The sequence below is a fragment of the Taurulus bubalis genome (assembly GCF_910589615.1).
Source record: "Taurulus bubalis genome assembly, chromosome: 10".
Lineage (NCBI taxonomy): Eukaryota > Metazoa > Chordata > Actinopteri > Perciformes > Cottidae > Taurulus > Taurulus bubalis.
In genome coordinates this window covers 8,931,768-8,949,181 of record NC_136598.1, presented here as the reverse complement: position 1 = coordinate 8,949,181, position 17,414 = coordinate 8,931,768, and the positions used below count along the sequence as shown (strand labels likewise).

Below are 17,414 nucleotides of genomic sequence, written 5' to 3'. Positions count from 1 at the left end.
AAATTGTGTGGGCTTGTGTTCAACAGACAGCAGCTCGTTCGTCAAGGGCACCTCTTCGTGTTTAACCTGTTGATTGAAGGGCATTACATTGCACAGCTGTTTGTCTGCCAAAAATAAATAAATCCTATGTTCATCCTCTCTACCTGCAGCCAAGTCTTTATGACAAACACATGCATGTTGTGCATGAATACGCCCTGCACATCAGCACTCACCACATCACGAAAGACCACAGCGCGCAGTCGATTGATGTCCACATCCTGCAAAAGGCGATCAGGGTCCTTGATGGGAGACAGGTTACTAGAGACAGTCTCTATGGCTCTCTAAAGCAAACATAACACAATATGACATGCTACTCTGTCCTGTCAAACCTCAATCAAACTAGTTTTTGCTTTACTTTTCTTTTAACATAATTCAAGATACTATAAAACGGTCTTGTATGCGAGTACACAAAGACAGATTTAGTATCACGGGGGTATGACGCGTAGTCGGGCTGTGTATTGGCAAGAATCTGGCGATACTATACGACCATGATGAAGGGGTTATAATTCAATATTTTGCAATATTGGGATTGTTGAAATCAAATTTTGGGGAAAACTGTCATAGTAAAAAGAATATGCATAAAAAAAGTCAGGCTGCCTCTGTCCTCAGTTGACATTGATGCATTGGAGTAAAAAAACTGAAGATCTAGCAGTCGAGGTTTAAAAACAACACAAAATTAACCACTGCCTGCAATGAATCTTTGCATGTAAACTATTCATTTAAAATTGATATAGTGTTTTTGAGAATCAATACAGCATCAAAAAACATAACAGTGCAATATTTTCTTTCTCACATTATTACACATAGGATTGTGTGTTCTTACAGTAACGTGCATTATATGAATGGCACTTTCTAGGGCCAGACATCCTACCTTGTTAGAAGTCACAGCATTTTGCAGGAATTCCAGAGTCTTGTTGTTGTTGTTAGGAATGGAAGACGTATTCCCTCTGTCTCTGTGTCTCTGCCTGCACTCAAGACAGTTCCTAACAGCCACACAACACACTGTGCACGCACACACACACACACACACACACACACACACACACACACACACACACACTTAAGAGTTAAATGGAAATTAAATGTTGATAACATGCATGACCTCTTTAAAATGAATCAGTTATCCCTGATGACTATTTGTTCCAGGCTGTCGGTACAGAGGCTGGGAGTGAAATCAGCAGCCAGACTGATTTCACACTGAACCCAGTGATGAGAAATTGTATGTTTGCAACAAGGACACTGAAGTCTGAAGGCTATTTCTCATCACCCAGAGCACAACTTGGAGTCAACAATCCAGCAAACGCAGGCTCACACGCACACAAACCCACAGGCGTAGACAGATAGACACAGAAACACTCTCACGCACCTCGAGACAATAAGAGACACAAATACACAAACTTTCCATGATATGATTCATGCATAAAATAATTCCACTAAAAACAACTGTATTCTACATTTTACAGTTGATTCAACACAACTCAATTAACTAATTATAATAAAGGAGTTATCTACTTTGCATTCAAATGGAATTCATCAAATCTATATTATGTACACAGACACATTCAAACACCCACAAGGGCAAAGAGGACCTTGTGAGTCTTGTGAGACACACCAATGACACAAAAGGCTACCATTTGCAAAGAGTACCCGATTGCACTGCAAATTATTCTCTCTGCATGTTATGAATTCCAAATTGATGATTGTCATTTCTGACTGGTGGAAACTGCAGCAAAACCCTCCACATTCCTCAATTTACCACACAATTAGCAAAGGAATTAGCTTTGCCGATCAAATAGAGGATTTTTCGAGATTAGCAGAATTATTAGTGTGTGAAGAGAATACTGTCATGGTATTTTCCAGCTCATCAATTTTCCAGTGTGACTGACAAAAGATGCACCCTCGCATAAGGATATTGTAATTGTGTTACCGTTTCACTGCACTGACTGATGTTCACGTCTACGGCAGCAAACGCACAATCATGATCTTACCAAGCCTGAGGCACTGACGCATCAGGCCACCGGAGGACATGTTCTTCTCGGCCTCAATCTCACTGAAGTTGAGGGAGCTTGAGAACACCAAGACGTCCACCATAACCATGAGACGGGACAAGAAAGTGATGGCGGTCTCGCAGGACATGCCCTGCGTTGCCTCGATGTTCTCCACCTCCGTCTTGCACGAGCAACAAGGAAGAAGACATCAGTCACATACAAAAAATGCAATATCATCCTCTGCCACATTCTTACCTCTAGTTGTGATTAAATCATTGTGGTTGTTTTTTTCAGAATTGAATATGGAATATCCCAGGTATTAACACAGGGGTGGGTGCTGCTGAATTTAGGACAGAGACACTCAGTGGCGGGTCAGGAGGAGGGCAGCAACAAGGGGCCTTTATTATTACAGTGTGAGTGGCGTCTCATCTCTGAGGAAGCAGAGATTATATTCAAAATTGGTAGAATTCCTGGAGAGTTTGATCCGAGTTCAGCTGACTCCACCCAACCTGACATTTGATCAAATAATTTTTTAGGGGTTGAGCCCAAGCAAACACTTTTGTTCGAGCTTATTTCCTTTGTGTTAAAACACAGAAAGATTTTCAAAATATTTAAGAATGGTGCAATATGCACCATTCCACAGGGATTTTTTTGATCTATTTAATGAGTATTAAGCACAACAGGGTTGTGAATACAGTAATTAAGAGAGAGAAAGACAATACAATAATAACTATAACGCTCTAGAGACTGCATATACAAAGTAAACAAAATAAGATGATTAAAATCCATTTTAGTTCAAGACAACCAATTAAATGTGATAATTACGGTGAATCAATAAAATAAAACCTTAATGACACACAGGGAAGTTAAATACAAACTGCTTCAATTCATGCTAAGGACATTACTTTGGAACAGAGTGAAGCTGAGCAAAAAAATAAACACATATGATTGTTATTTTACACCACAGACAGCCATAGACCAAAAGGCTATAATAAACTACCACTAGATGGCACTATCTCCCCATAGTGAAGTCAGTGAGGCACACTTACAGTGGGAGAGGTAGCCGCTGAGAGAAGGGGCAAGATCCCTCCACAAGCGATGATAATGTTGTCAACCATTTGTGAGATCAGGTGGATGGTGTTGTGGACAAAAATGATGTTCTCAATACTATTAACAAAGTCCATGACAGATTTGGTGGAGTGGCTGCAGGGGATGGAGAGAGAAAAATGTATTATTATGGGTAAAAGCATTTTTCACATACTATAAATCACATGGCTATTTTACTCTCCAGTAAACTAAAAACATGTATAGGACGTTTAGAAAAAGACAGTTTAAATATATGTCTAAAAACAGCATCAAAATGATATCTTAGTTCTGATCTGGTGTCACCATAAGCACCATCACACTCCCTCACACTCCCTCTCATAAAACCTTTTTACACACCTCCTCCAGACATGGACGTCACTCTCCAGTGCAAACAGCAGGTCAGTGAGCAGTCTCTGGTGCATGGCTGACCATTTGAACTCTGGGATGCGGAACATGGTGGTGCGTGGGCCGGGGCTGAACTGCCGTCTCTGTTCCTCTGTCATGGGTGTCCCCCTGAAGCCTAAGTCCACCCGTATGTCCCTCTCCATTTGAGTAGCTAGGTGGCCATGTAGACTCTGACGGGAGACCAATACATCAGTAAAATACAGTAAACAAATACATTTGGCATCGCACATTCAATCAACATTTACTAATCCTATTCATCTGTCAAAAATCAATAGTGCACCCATAATGAGATTCAATGCTACAGTCATACTATTCACTTTGAATAATGAATTGCCAGAGTCCTCAAATAACCTCTTCCTGCCGGCGGGTGAGGAAAAATAAAACAAGCTTAATGCAACCTTTAACTTTAAGTTGAATGAGTCAGCAAGGTGCTGCAAAAAAGCAGGGGTGATGAATGGAACATGAGCAATTACGCAACACCAGCGTAAGGTTTAAAAATAAACCCTGACTCCCACTGGCACTCCATCAGTGACCCAGTCTGGGCAAAAGAGCCTGACCTCTGAGAAAGAGCACAGCTCATACGAGAGGAGGGGAACAAGGAACAAATCCCAGGCGATGGTTGCAGAATAATGCTTCGTCTATTTCTGCCCTCCTTTTGGCTCATCCGACTATTCCAGCAGCCCACTTTCCCCGAGTCTCAGAGGGATGTTGCCTGATGTGCACCAGGCCATTATTTCCCTAGTACAACCATATTTGGGAAAAGAAAGGGTCCCTCTGGGTCTACTAATAAAAAACTGTTCACAAAAGGATGACACATTTTGACAATGGTAAATGGTCTCCCTAGTCTGGTCTCCACTCTTTGACTGTGGCGCTGCTCTGATGTTACATTTCCCTCTGACAACGTTTTTCATTATATTTTCAACCTGGTGGAGTCAGCAAACCTCTACTATTTCTTTCATGTGGAAGTCTAAAAATGGGATATTACTAAACTCAATGTACATGAAGAAAGTACATTGTGATTTAACTTCAGACAAACCTGTGTGGTGGCTGTCGTCTGAATTTTGTTCGTCTCCTTGTCTTTGCCATCATCCGATCTCTCGGTGTCAGACATGTTGCTTGTTGACTCTGCTGCACTGCTGGTCTGAACAGATAAAAGGTGCCCTTCGGATGTAGCTGCAGCTGTACCCTCGGTGATCTCTGGCCTTGAGTTGGAGGCCTCAGCTTTGCTACCTGCTACAGAGCTGATGCCCTCCAAGACACCCTGTAGTTCAAACTCGTCTTGCTCCAGAATACTGGGCAAGGAGCCAAGCTCAGAGCTGCCTGTCATGTGAGCAAGAAGGCCCAGTTCATCACTGGCACTGGTGTGGACTGGAGGCTCTGGGCTGGGCAGTACCAGAGGCTGAGCTGTACTAAGATCAGGCAGTGGCTTGTCTTCCATGCTGCCTGTCACCTGGCCAAACAGGAAATTGTTGCTCTTAGGGATGCTGTCCTTGTAGTCATCTAGAGTAATGAGAGGGGGTGCGTTTCGGTCATCCATGCTGCACTTTGGCAACAACACACTGTTGACATTACTGTTGAGCTTTTCCACGGCAGCACAATACACATTATTCAACAGAGAATCCACCTCCACCAGTGCTCCATTCTCAGATACTCCCAGAGTTTCAGACGACAAGTCCAAATCATCTATCTTAACCTCAGTAGCTTCCACCTTTTCAGCCTTGATGTCCACCAGAAGGTCATGAACTTCAACCATGACCCCATCTACTGTATCCTCCGTTCCTCTGAGAGCTTCTTCAGGCCCCTTTCCTTCAGCCAGCAGGTTGCGTGAGTCTGCACTCTCAAAGTCCTTTTTACTCCCAGGCGTCTGGGAGTTATCATCCATTTCTCCGATCTCACTTCCGCCATTGATGCCAGAGGTCTGAGCAGATAGACCAGAGATGGTGCTGACAAAACCCTTCTTTCCTTTCTTAATATTCTCCTCTTCCTGGCGCTGGTACTCTTCATACAACTTAGCCAAGTACTCTTTATGTGCTTCATATGTCACCTATAAAAAGGACAACATTATAGACAGTGTCAGCCAGATATTTATGATTGAAACGACTGTGAGGATCATTTTAGAAGAAGCTTAACAGTTAAGATGAGACAAAATAGATACAAATGTCTCCGTCAACAGCAGAGGTCAGTGTTTCCATTTGGCTGTACAGTGCAGTACTCACCTTAGAGTGAGCTATAGAGAGTGTGTCCACCCACACGCGCCATCCTCCCCACTCATACTTGATGGCATGGTAGAGCAGAATACGAAAGATGTTATACACCATCTCAGTGATCTTCTGCTCCTCGGAGTTTTTAGGGTTGATGTAGCAAAGAGAAAACATCCAGTCCTGCCATACCGAGCACTGAAGCAGACACCTGCAATACGCACATCATCGCACAATCAACAAATAAAATATTTCAGTAATCCAAGCAAACTCTGAACCTTTTTATTTTTAACAAGTTTAACATTCACATTTGATGTTAGTGGTAAAAGGAATCATTTTCGACAACATTCTACTTAAACCTAAAAAGCATTTAGGCCAATTATTCTTTCTGCTTCTCCTCAACATGTTTCCAGTGCTATTTGGCATTTTGTTATTCACATAAGAGATTGTTTTGATCATTCGGCCATTCATATATTCATTTGTTTGTTTAACTGGCATCAGCAAAACAAAATGACAGAAGATTTAAAAAAAAAGGTGCGGTGACAAGTGAAAACCAATTAAGTGTGTTTTCTTTTTTTCAATTTAACAGTATAACTGGAAGAAGCATTTTCTGCTTATTAATTTTAGGCTAATTATGTTGTTGATTTAGGTCGGCGGTTTCGAAAGACTTGTAATGTAATTGCAATATGTCTTTAAGCGTGTATGTGTGTATTAGAAGAAGAGATTGGTTGGTGGGAGTGAAAAAGAAAGTAAACAGCAATGAGCAACTGTCAAAAACTGTCACAGAAACATCTGCTGAAGAGCATGTGCATGGCTTAGGATGATTTAGCACCAATATGAGTGTAGCTACTTGAGCCTCTTAAACGTGGTACAAAGAGGGGGAAATGGAGTGCCATTTTTTTCTTTGATACAGTAATCAGCAAGATAACTGATGGAGTGTGTGAGTAAAAGGCGGTTCAAGTTCTGCTCACCGTCTGTTCTCGCGGCTGTTGCTGAACAGTTTGATCATATCTGAAAGGAAGAGCCTCCGAACTTCCATCAGCTCTGAGCTGGGGGCGGAGCTCTTCAACAAGCTGGCTACCACCTTGAGAATCACTGGGATCACATGCAAGCAAACACAAACACATAAATACACACATACAGACTGTAATTGTTACTGATTACCGAGCACTATTAAAGATTAAAACTCAACGTGGCACATAACAGGCTTACTTGGGTTTTGAATCTTGACAGTGGAGTCGGGCTCAGGATGGGGTTTGTGAACTACCTGTGTGCACACCTGCTCGGTCAGAATCTGGTGCGGGGAGTGGTGAGAAGACATTCAGTCACACATTCTGTGCACAGAGACCAATTGTGCAGTAGTGTTGGAACATTTGAGAGGAAAATGTGTTGTTACCTCGTAAAGAGTGTTGTAGGTCGTAACGGTCACAGTGTTGGTGTGCAGCATGAGCCTCTCTCCCAGGAGAGTAAAGAGGCTGTGTGTGTGCATGATCTCCACCTTTCTCCTGTGGATGGATAAACACACACACACACACACACACACACACACACAATGGTGAAGTGGCTTGTTTAGAGCTCCCTAAGCCACTGAAAGGATCAGTGAGTGCCAGCAGCTTGCTTCCCTATTCTCACCCACAGGGAGCCGGGCTCTGGAGACAAGTGTCAGAAACTGCTTGCTGTCATAAATTAGGGCGAATTTCGTTGGAGGTATGTAGGATAACGAAGTTGGCCTGTCACTAAGAATGGCTCCAAGATACAACAGAAGCATACCACAGGTGAAGGGGTTCAACAGCAACAAACTACCTGTACAAACAGCATAAGGACTGCTGTCACAATGTTTTGTCAAAGCTGCTGCTACTGCCTCAAGACGAGTTGGGACTTTCTTAATAAGTTGCCAATTTTTTTGTTTATTTTCTTTATGGCAGAGGCTGGCAAAAAGGGCCCTTAGGAGAAGAGTAGCATGTTCTCTAAACTGCATAAATATGGAAATCTGGGAGAAAAGGGCAGACTGATGATGCAAAGCAAGCTGAGGTGGAACTTACAATTCTGAATTGTCTTTATTCCTGTTCTATAATTTCGTAAATACAACAAACTATAGTTTTTGTATATATAATATGACTATTAATAAAAAAAAATTGGGGTGGAAAAAAAGGCAAAATGGCTCTTTGGATAGGAAAGCTTGCTGACCCCTGCGTTAGAGGGATGAGGTAATCATACTGCAGGAAGCATATTTGGTTCTAAAACAATATACTTGAAATTAAATATTTATATTTTATCTTTAAGTTGATGATTAGATGGTTGTATAGTTTCTGCCAAGCTTATGTCATATATTGTGGCTTTTCTCTAGTGCTTATTCTGGTTGTTTTGTGCAGCATGGTCCCAAAAAAAGAATTAACTCTTACAAATCTATCCATCACATCATAATGACTATTTTTGACTCATCAATCCACACGGAACTAACAATATCTAACGTCACCGCACTAATAAAAATAAAACAACAATTACCAAAAGTAAAAACATCAACAAAGCACAGAATAAACATGTTTCATGCTTTATTAATTGCACTAGAGCTCACAGTGAGCAGGATGGTTTAAAATGTATGAAAGCTGTTAAAGTGAGGGCTGAAGGCAGGCTTTCATGAAGCCCTCGTGTCCCTTGAGGATATAGGCCTTTTCGCTAGTGCGGGGGTTGTTGGTACGGGCCAATGCCTGCCCTTTTCTCCATTCAGCAGGGACACCTGGTGCCCTACCATTGTGAGCACATATCTTCCCCATCCATCCCTGCATCCCACATTTTGAATCACACAGGCTCTCCATCCGTAGACCCACTCTCTCTTCTCCAATGTGCAGCAAACTGAAGATATGCTGACACATCCTCGTGGGTAGTTTATTATTTATTTCACTTTGACGGACACCAACTTAAACCTCTTCCAACATTCTCTTATGGAAAGCAATGGTTTTAGGGCTCGAAGGAAATCTGGCAACAAGTCAAAATAGTGTTGGGGCTTTTCCAATTGTCCACCTTTTCAAAAGAGTGGCAGAATCCTCTCTCTGGATGTAAATCCTCACTTTTTCAGTCTTGAACCTATTAGACTCTCCATGTTTTTACACAATGCAAGAGTTGATATACAGCCTTAAACATGTTTCAGAAACCCATTCTTAAAAATATGATAATATGTTAATCTTTGGACTATATTCATTATAAAAACACTTAAGAGTGTGTAATTAGAATCTACTACACAGCTTCTGAAATTGGTTACTTACTTGTGGCCCAAATGCTTGAGGAAGTACCCAAGGACTTTGAGGGATTGTACTCGAATGCTTTCACTCTTAGAGGCCATGAGCTTGTAGATTACCCTGGAATAGACACAAGCAGTGAAAGCTAGCAATCGCACACTGGCTTGACAGAATAAAATGTAGCACTGTTGATGAAAAGACCCTGCACTGGTTAGCTGACAACCACTTTCCTTCAGAGTGGATTTACATTAACGTTAAAGGAATGTCCTAATGAAAGGAGCAGCCCTTCCATGATGAATTTCTCACAAGAAGTGCTACACTCTGTGCTACTCTTATGTTTGATAGGATCACACGTGGTTAGTTTGATCATCTGTGTCATATTGTAAAATCAATATGTTAATATTGTTACTTTTCCATGCAGAGGCTTTTTTCTCTCTCACTGAACTTAGGAATTATTCATGCATCACGTATGCACAAGGCAACAAGCACACGTGTTAGGTGCTTAAGTATATTTTGTGGAATCACCTCTTCATATTGAGCCTGAGCAGCGAAGGGATTGTGCCTTCCCCTAAGGGGCTTACCGTATTCCATTTCTCTGGTCAAAAGCAGGGATCATGGAGGCTGGATGCTCAGACATGAGGGCAACCACCAGCTGCAACACATCATGCAGATTCTCATCCTGCAGACACAACAGGAGAGAAAGACAAGGAGAGACAGAAAAATAGAAAAGTGAGCAGGTGAAGAAAGAGAATATAGTTTTTGTTCTTGGTGCAGACCGTAACTGCAGCTGCAGCAAAGACATAATGTATATGCTTGGCATCTATATCACCTGTAATTGTAGAATGCACCTGGGCAAAAAAAAAAGCAAAGTGGCTCACTAACGCGCTGAAGAAATTCACCTGCAGCAGGTATAGACTCATGTACCTCATGCATTGTTAACAAATAGTTCAGGATACTCTGCAGCTCATCTTCCTTCACACCTCTGTCCTGAAAATACAAAAACAGATGAAAGATTAAATGATGTATAAAGCAAATACTTGGAGAAGGGCATTACAAAAAGGCAGAGTATGTCTGCCAATATCCAAAAAAGAAGAAATGACTGAACACATTTGCTATCTGTACTTGATAAAGTAGTTAGAAGAAAAAACACTGAATTGTTTCAGTACAACTGGTTTACTTTCCCATACTTTTTCTAGGAAACAGAATTTATTGAGGAGCAGACCGGCAGGACGTTTTAAAGCATAACACACGGAGGGTTGACAATCTCCATATTTTCTCTGTACAGCTCAAAATCAAGTCGTGTGAGGGGCTGCGAGGCATGAAGACAGGTGGGATATACCTTCAGGATGAGTTGCTTGAGGAAGAGAAGCATGAATGCCCGCAGAGAAATTATTTCTTTCTGGGTCGGCCGTGGACCATCTGTAGTTTAAAAAGAGAGAGAAGCCATAAAATTGAGAAAGTAAGACAACAATATATCTTCCAGTTGTCTTGTTCCCAGTCTTGTCTATATTTTTATGTTTTTACTTGACATTTTATTTTTGGTTTTCTTCACAAGATCTTAAGTTCCTTTGCAGTGTTTTTTTGATTGGTAACCTAGCCTTCAAATATTTATCTCATTGTCGTCTTGTGTTCTCGTCCTTTGAGCTTTAGAAAAAAGGCAGACAAAAAGTGACACCTTGAATGACATCTTCAGTTTCCTTCGCTCCATCATCAGCTTTGTAGTGACTTACTGGATTCGCCTTGAACGAGCGTATCAAAGGTTTTCCCAGGTTTCACTAACAACCTTGACAGGGAGTGTGGCACAAGGAGCCAATGTTCCACTTTGTAAACGCATAAGAATTTGCACATCAACAATTAGTAAATTATATTTTATATAAATAGGATGAAGGAGAGGTCATTCTGAGTAGTTTATTCATCATTCATGCTGAGTGTATTCCAGATTTCCAGGCAGCCTTGGTCACAACGTAGTGCTCGGGCAGCCAGCCCAAGGTCACCATAGTCACACCTGCCCATCACACTGGACAACAACTCATTAAAACTACCCAGAATGCCTCTACCAACTTAAGGTCGCAATCAATCCCTGTCATGAACCTCATTCAACATCTGACGGGCCAAACGCTGTCAGCAGGTGTACGTTTGCCGTGCAAGTATAGAAGAATGACAGAATATGACAGAAAGCATTGATTAACTGTCATATCACAGCGCTGCTGCTGCATTGGTTTGGTTGGCACAATGATTCATTTTGACATGGTCAGATCCTAAATTCAATATGCCGAGTTATTTTGTTTTTCACCAAAATTATTTTGCACGTACACTGAATACGCACACTAATGGGCTGCAGCAACAGAGAGATCAATACAAAATAGAGCTATTCATTCACACACACACACACACATAAAAAAATACAGGATATGGCATATATTACCACATATAACAATACGAACATAAATCCCCTTGAGATTAGCAGCACTCTCACTGTAGCACAAAGGCTACCTTTTGGCTGTAAAACCTGGCATATAGTCATTCATCGCTTATTCATCCTGTGCAGCCAGCCAGGTAGAAACACACTGACACAATCTTTTACATTTGCAGAGGTATTAAATGGCAGTAACTGGGCCAGATACAACAGCAACAGTCTTTCAGGGGAAATTGGTCGCCTTGCCCAATGTCTCCCCCTCTCCTCTAAGTCATGATAAACTCCAACATCCTCCTTGGCTGGACACATGTTTATTTGAAAGGGGGACAGTGGTATGATGAAAGATACAACGGCAGCAGACACCTGACCATCCTGCTCCTCCAACAACCAGTCAATGTAATCAATGATGAGGCTCCCTGAGGTTGCAGGAGGATGGTGAGGGCTGCTGCATGCCGACACTGATTAATAGAGGGAAAGAGGAAAACCCAGTGCAGAGACAGAGCCCGACATGGAAGGGGTGATAAGAACATTATTACCGCAACCACTGCATCCAAGTTATTCACAACCAATTATGCTCAGCAGCCCTGCACTGCTCTTGTTTCACATTCACATATTGCTTTACTTCCTGTATCCCAAGGGCACAAGGAGAGATAGTTTATTGAAAAAACAATTCATGTCCATGTGATTAATGCAGGAATCTTATTACGGCTTATAACTTATGATAATAAAGTGATGCATACGCATAGAATGCGTCCTGCATAATTGTGCAAACCGTTCAATATAAATCCTAATAAATCCATAAATGCTTTTAAATAAACAGTGGCTGATAAAATACTCTAACGCAAGTATTTTTATTCACAGCCTCAATAATTGGTTTCCAGGATTCTTCCCGAGCTGTAACTAACAAATGCTTTGCCTGTTTAAACTGCTCTGGTTAGCATCTGACATACACACACACACACACACACACACACACACACACACACACACACACACACACACACACATATATATATATATATATATATATATATATATATATATATATATATATATATATATATATATATATATATATATATATATATATGTGTATGTATATGATATGTACATATATATATGATATGTACATATATATATATATATATATATATATATATATATATATATATATATATATCCATATACACATACATACATATACATACACACACACACACATATATATAGTGGCAAACTAGGGGGAAAGGCGGAGCAGACAGAGCGCAGGGGGCGGATCCCCAAACTCAGGTTGGGGGAGGTGATCGAGGGAATGTACTTCCCAGCGCAGGTGCTGCAGCCAATCGGCACATGGCATTGGACACACCTGCAGCCCATCAGGTAATTAGAGGGAGCATATATTTTCAGAACTGGGAAGCAGCAGGGAGGAAAAAGACAGACTGGACAGGAGGCTAGGAGGATCCCCTGAACCTCTGGAGAGGAGCCGCAACGACACGAGGTAAACCCGCGTACTCACCTCTCTCCTCTGATCTGCCCACACAGGGCAAAGGAAGAGTCTTGTGAGAGGACCAAAGACCCCGACCGGGCGGAATCTTTTGTTGAGTTTAACCCTAAAGCTATTTGTTAAAGGACACTTTTTGTATTACTGTCTCTGAGTCCTGTTTTATTGCTGAATCTTGCCTCCAAGTCCCCTGGGTTGCCACATTTGGTGGAGAATGTGGGTGGAATAATCCGTCGCTAAAGATTCACAATAAAATAAGTACTCTGAGAGGAAGACAGTGCTATGGCGAACGCACTAGCCCAGCTGATACAGAATCAGGACGCGATGACCGCTCTGGGTCAGCATCTGATCAAACCAGAGAGGCCTACACAACCCAGTTAAGTGCTCACCAAGCAGACTGGGGAAGATGACATTGAAGCCTACCTAGAGGTTTTTTAAATAACTGCAAAGAGGGAGCGCTGGCCTGAAGCAGAGTGGGCAGGTATACTTACCCCTCTTTTTTTTTTGACGGGTGACGTGCAAAAAGCCTGTCGGGGCCTCTCCCTTGCCGAAGTGAACAATTATGTGGTATTAAAAGCAGCCACTTTAGCCTATTGAGAACCCTGCAACAGTTCCACTCCTAGTCCTATGATGCTACTACCCCAGCGCGGCCGCAGGTTGCGACCCTTATGCGTCTAACACATAGTTACATAGTTAATGTAATGGTAAAATATGTGTTTGTGTATGAATAGGTTTAAGAGCAGAGGCACAGCGGAATGTGGCGTTGCAGAGAGACAGAGGACTGAAACATGACCTTAGTTAGTCCTTGTCTTGAGATGCTACTCTCATCTTCTCCTAATTCCTTATGTGGTATACCATCAGACCTACACATTCCTTCTCTGTCGTCATCTGTGGGCCATAGAGGAGGGTTACGCATGCATGTATAAATCACGGTGTACAACATTGAATTGTTGAAGATCCTTCCCCAGCACACTCGGATACATGGCTGAGGAACCTTCTTACGCTTGCAAGCTAATAAACGGCAAACACAACTTTGATTCCTTTGAAGACTGTTTGTTACAAATGAATAATTGAACCACAACTCTCCTCCTGATCAAACATAGAAATATTATAATCACATTAACCACAGGAGATGGCCCCCCAGCCCTGGACAGAGGTGTAATGGACCGTTGTATTCGCGCACTACCAGGGGATGCCAAACTGCCTCCCGAAGCAGCCCAAAGACAGTGGATGACCTAGTGGAGCTATTGGAAAACCACCAGGTCACAGTGGAGCTGATGCGGGGCACTTTTGAAGTCATGGCGGGAGTGGTTGATAATTTGCCGGTACCAGTGCTGATTGGTCGGGACTGCCCCATATTCTGGCGGTTGTGGGCCCACAGGACAACTGACAACAGTAGAAGCCGTACAACCAACATTGTCGGAGTACCCGGAATGCCAAATTGGTACATGCCTGTGCAGCACCATCTAGCCCGACCGGTTAATCAGGAGGGGACACGGATGAGGAAGCCCTGACTAGGGGAACCCGGTAGAAGGGCTGAGTGTTACCACCTTGCCACATTTCTCTGTGAAAAATGGCCTTAGGGTAGGTAAGTTTGGGAAATTTGTCATTTAACAGTTGCTAGTTCCGAAAGTGTTGTACCTAGCCCATTCACAGCTGTTGGGCGCTCATCTGGGAGTAGAGAAGACCTACGACAGAATCCTGGGGCGCTTCTACTGGCCAGGGGTGAAGAGTGTGGTCCAGGATTGGAGTGCCAGAAGACGGCTCCAAAGGTACACTAGCATAATCCCTTGATCCCATTACCCTTAATTGAGTTTCCCTTCCAGAGAGTGCAGTGTTTCCCCAACCGTTATAATATGTAAAAAAAATTGCTAATTGTTTTCCACAATAAGATATTTACTAGTACATCATGGACTATGCTACCCAGAGGCAGTCCTATTATGCACCGCAAGTGCTAAGGCAGTTGCCAGAGAACTGTTCCTCTTTAGCAGAGTAGGCATTGTGAAAGAGGTCCTAACTGGCATGGGGAGCTGCTTCATGTCTCGGGTAATGAAGGAGATGTGCAAGCTGTTAAAGGTGAGCCAAATAAGAACCTCTGTGTACCACCCACAGACGGATGGCCTTGTAGAACGTTTTAACCAGAGACCCAGGGGCATGCTGGATCTGGCTAAAGAAGCCTGGGAACAACAGCCATCACCCCACCGCGCCGTGATAGAGTATGTTGACTGTTGTTTCCGCCACATTGACCAGATGCAGAAGAGGATGGTTAAAATATGGCCCCTAGTGCGGGAGTGTATGCAGCAAGCACGACGCGCTCAATTGCGGGAGTTCCAGCCTGGTGAGTTTGTCTTGGTCCTGGTTCCAACAGCAAGTTCCTGGACAAGTGGCATGGACCCTATGAAGTGATTGAGAGGGTGAGTGAGGTCAACTATAAAGTGAGACAACCTGGGAGAAGGAAACCCTGTAAAATTGATCACATAAGTCTCTTGAAAAAATGGCATGCCTCTGACGATGTTCCGATGCCAGCGTTAACTGTTTAAGTCCCAGATCCGGTCCCTTCACAGGTAACTCTAGGCCCCCAGTTGGGATCAACCCACCGACCAAGACATGGTGGAACTGATCAGCCAGTTCAAGGATGTGTTTTCTGACCTACCTGGTCAGAAAACCCATCCTTGAACTTAATGTGATTCAGCACAACATAATCACCGAGCCAGGAAAGAAGGTGAGTCTTTGGCCTTATTGCATCCCACAGGCAAAAAGGGACACTATCAAAAAAGAGGTGAGAAAAATGTTGGAAATGGGGGCGGGGGGGTTATAGAAGAGTCGCATAGTGCCTGGTCCACCCCAATTGTTCTGACTCAAACTAGATGGCACTGATAGATTCTGTAATGACTTTAGGAAAGCTAATGAAATCTCTTAAATTTGATGCCTACTATATGCCGAGAGTAGATGACTTGATCGAACGCCCGGTTTGTTTCCACTCTGGATCTCACCAAGGGTTACTGGCAGGTTCCCTGAGCAATGGAAAAGACTGCCTTTGCTACCCCGGAAGGTCTGTATCACTACAAAGTCCTGCCCTTCGGGGTCCATGGAGCACCAGCCACCTTCCAGAGGATGATGGTCCAGGTGCTCCGACCTCATCGTGAGTATGCAGCTGCCTACTTGGACGATGTGACGTAGGCCACTTGAGAGTGGTCTTGGGAAGCCTACAGCACACTGGCCTGACTGCCAATCCCAAATAGTGCCACCTTTTTGTCTAGAAGAGGCACAGTACCTCAGCTACACTATTGGGAGAGGCAGTGTAAAGCCCCAACTCCGGAAGGTGGAAGCCATCACCACCTGGCCTAAGCCAGCAAGTAAAAACGTTCCTGGGTCCGATGGGCTGTAATCAATGTTTTATCCCTCACTTTGCTACCATTGCAGGCCCCTTACACAAAATGACAAAGAGCAGCCACCCACACATGCACCCCCGGAGTGCCGAAGCAGACGAAGCGTTTGCAACCCTTCAGAAGGCCTTATGCACCGAGCCAGTGTTGAGTACACCAAACTTTGGGACCCGTTCGTCGTCTATGCAGATGCCTCAGGATCAGGGGTGGGTGCTGTCGCAGATTATGGGAGGGGATGAACACCCAGTGACCTATATTATCCATAAATTGCTAAAACACGAAATTAACTATTCAACTGTAGAGAAGGAATGTCTGGCAATTAAATGGGCCCTAACCAAGCTGTGATATTACCTCCTGGGCAGAGGATTCACCCTGGTAAAGGAACATGCACCATTAAACTGGATGTCAACAGCCAAGGACACTACGGCATGGTGGTTCTTGGAGTTGCAAAACTTGTGTGTGTGTGTGTATATATGTGCATGGAGAAATTAAAACTTCCCCACCTGTTTCACAGATGGAAAAAAGAGAAACTTCAAAAAATTATCCTGGCCAAGTGAGCGAAAACAATTTAGAACAGACTGGATCTACTGAATTTATTTTCTTAATTGCCTCTCATAGCTTTTGTATCCATCTGTGTGGATTTCTCTAAATGTGTACATCTGAAGCAAGTCAGTGCTGAAAGAATGTGCAAAACCGTTCTTGTTACCTGTAATCGGTCGATTGTGTCTTACATGAGATTCATTAATCACAATGAACACACATAAAAATCCCCTGCAAGGTTTGATGAGATTATTAATCTGGAGCACCTCCATGTCTGTCACTGGTGATCTCTCTTGTAATTGGAACACGACAGAACCAGTTTGAATTGAACATGGCGACTGGCCAACAGCTTTGCTGCACATCATCTCATTATTTAGTAAAACAGAGGCAGGGCTGAGACAAAGAGAAAGTGATAGAGATTGAGACAGATTATGTGTTGGCTTGTGGGCACATGTCACAGACTGGAAGAAGTATAGCAATGGGCATCTTGCTGCGAGTACCTGTAGTGAGTATGTGTATAACTGGATGATACATGGCTTTAATTTGATAGCACTCTTTAAGACCAGAGGAAAAAAGAAAAGAGGCACTTCCAGAAACCGAGTGAATTGCTGGAGGAGCT

The 17,414-nt window shown here is 42.9% G+C and overlaps 1 protein-coding gene across 2 annotated transcripts in view; it reads right to left on the bottom strand.

Moving 5' to 3' along the window:
• The window catches only part of LOC306743000 (neurobeachin-like), a gene marked incomplete at both ends in the record, with an annotated part of 186,063 nt that overhangs the window by 99,156 nt on the left and 69,493 nt on the right, over nt 1-17,414 (bottom strand). Inside the window, 14 exons of one of the 2 annotated variants that reach the window (XM_079225467.1) lie at nt 213-320; nt 911-1,041; nt 2,028-2,208; nt 3,071-3,230; nt 3,471-3,688; nt 4,555-5,562; nt 5,735-5,927; nt 6,688-6,811; nt 6,929-7,010; nt 7,113-7,221; nt 8,980-9,072; nt 9,534-9,631; nt 9,877-9,939; nt 10,292-10,371. In XM_079225467.1, coding sequence (XP_079081593.1) covers nt 213-320; nt 911-1,041; nt 2,028-2,208; nt 3,071-3,230; nt 3,471-3,688; nt 4,555-5,562; nt 5,735-5,927; nt 6,688-6,811; nt 6,929-7,010; nt 7,113-7,221; nt 8,980-9,072; nt 9,534-9,631; nt 9,877-9,939; nt 10,292-10,371 — 2,648 coding nt within the window. The remainder of the gene's footprint in view (nt 1-212; nt 321-910; nt 1,042-2,027; nt 2,209-3,070; nt 3,231-3,470; nt 3,689-4,554; nt 5,563-5,734; nt 5,928-6,687; nt 6,812-6,928; nt 7,011-7,112; nt 7,222-8,979; nt 9,073-9,533; nt 9,632-9,876; nt 9,940-10,291; nt 10,372-17,414) is intronic. The other variant, XM_079225468.1, reaches the window with a different exon arrangement.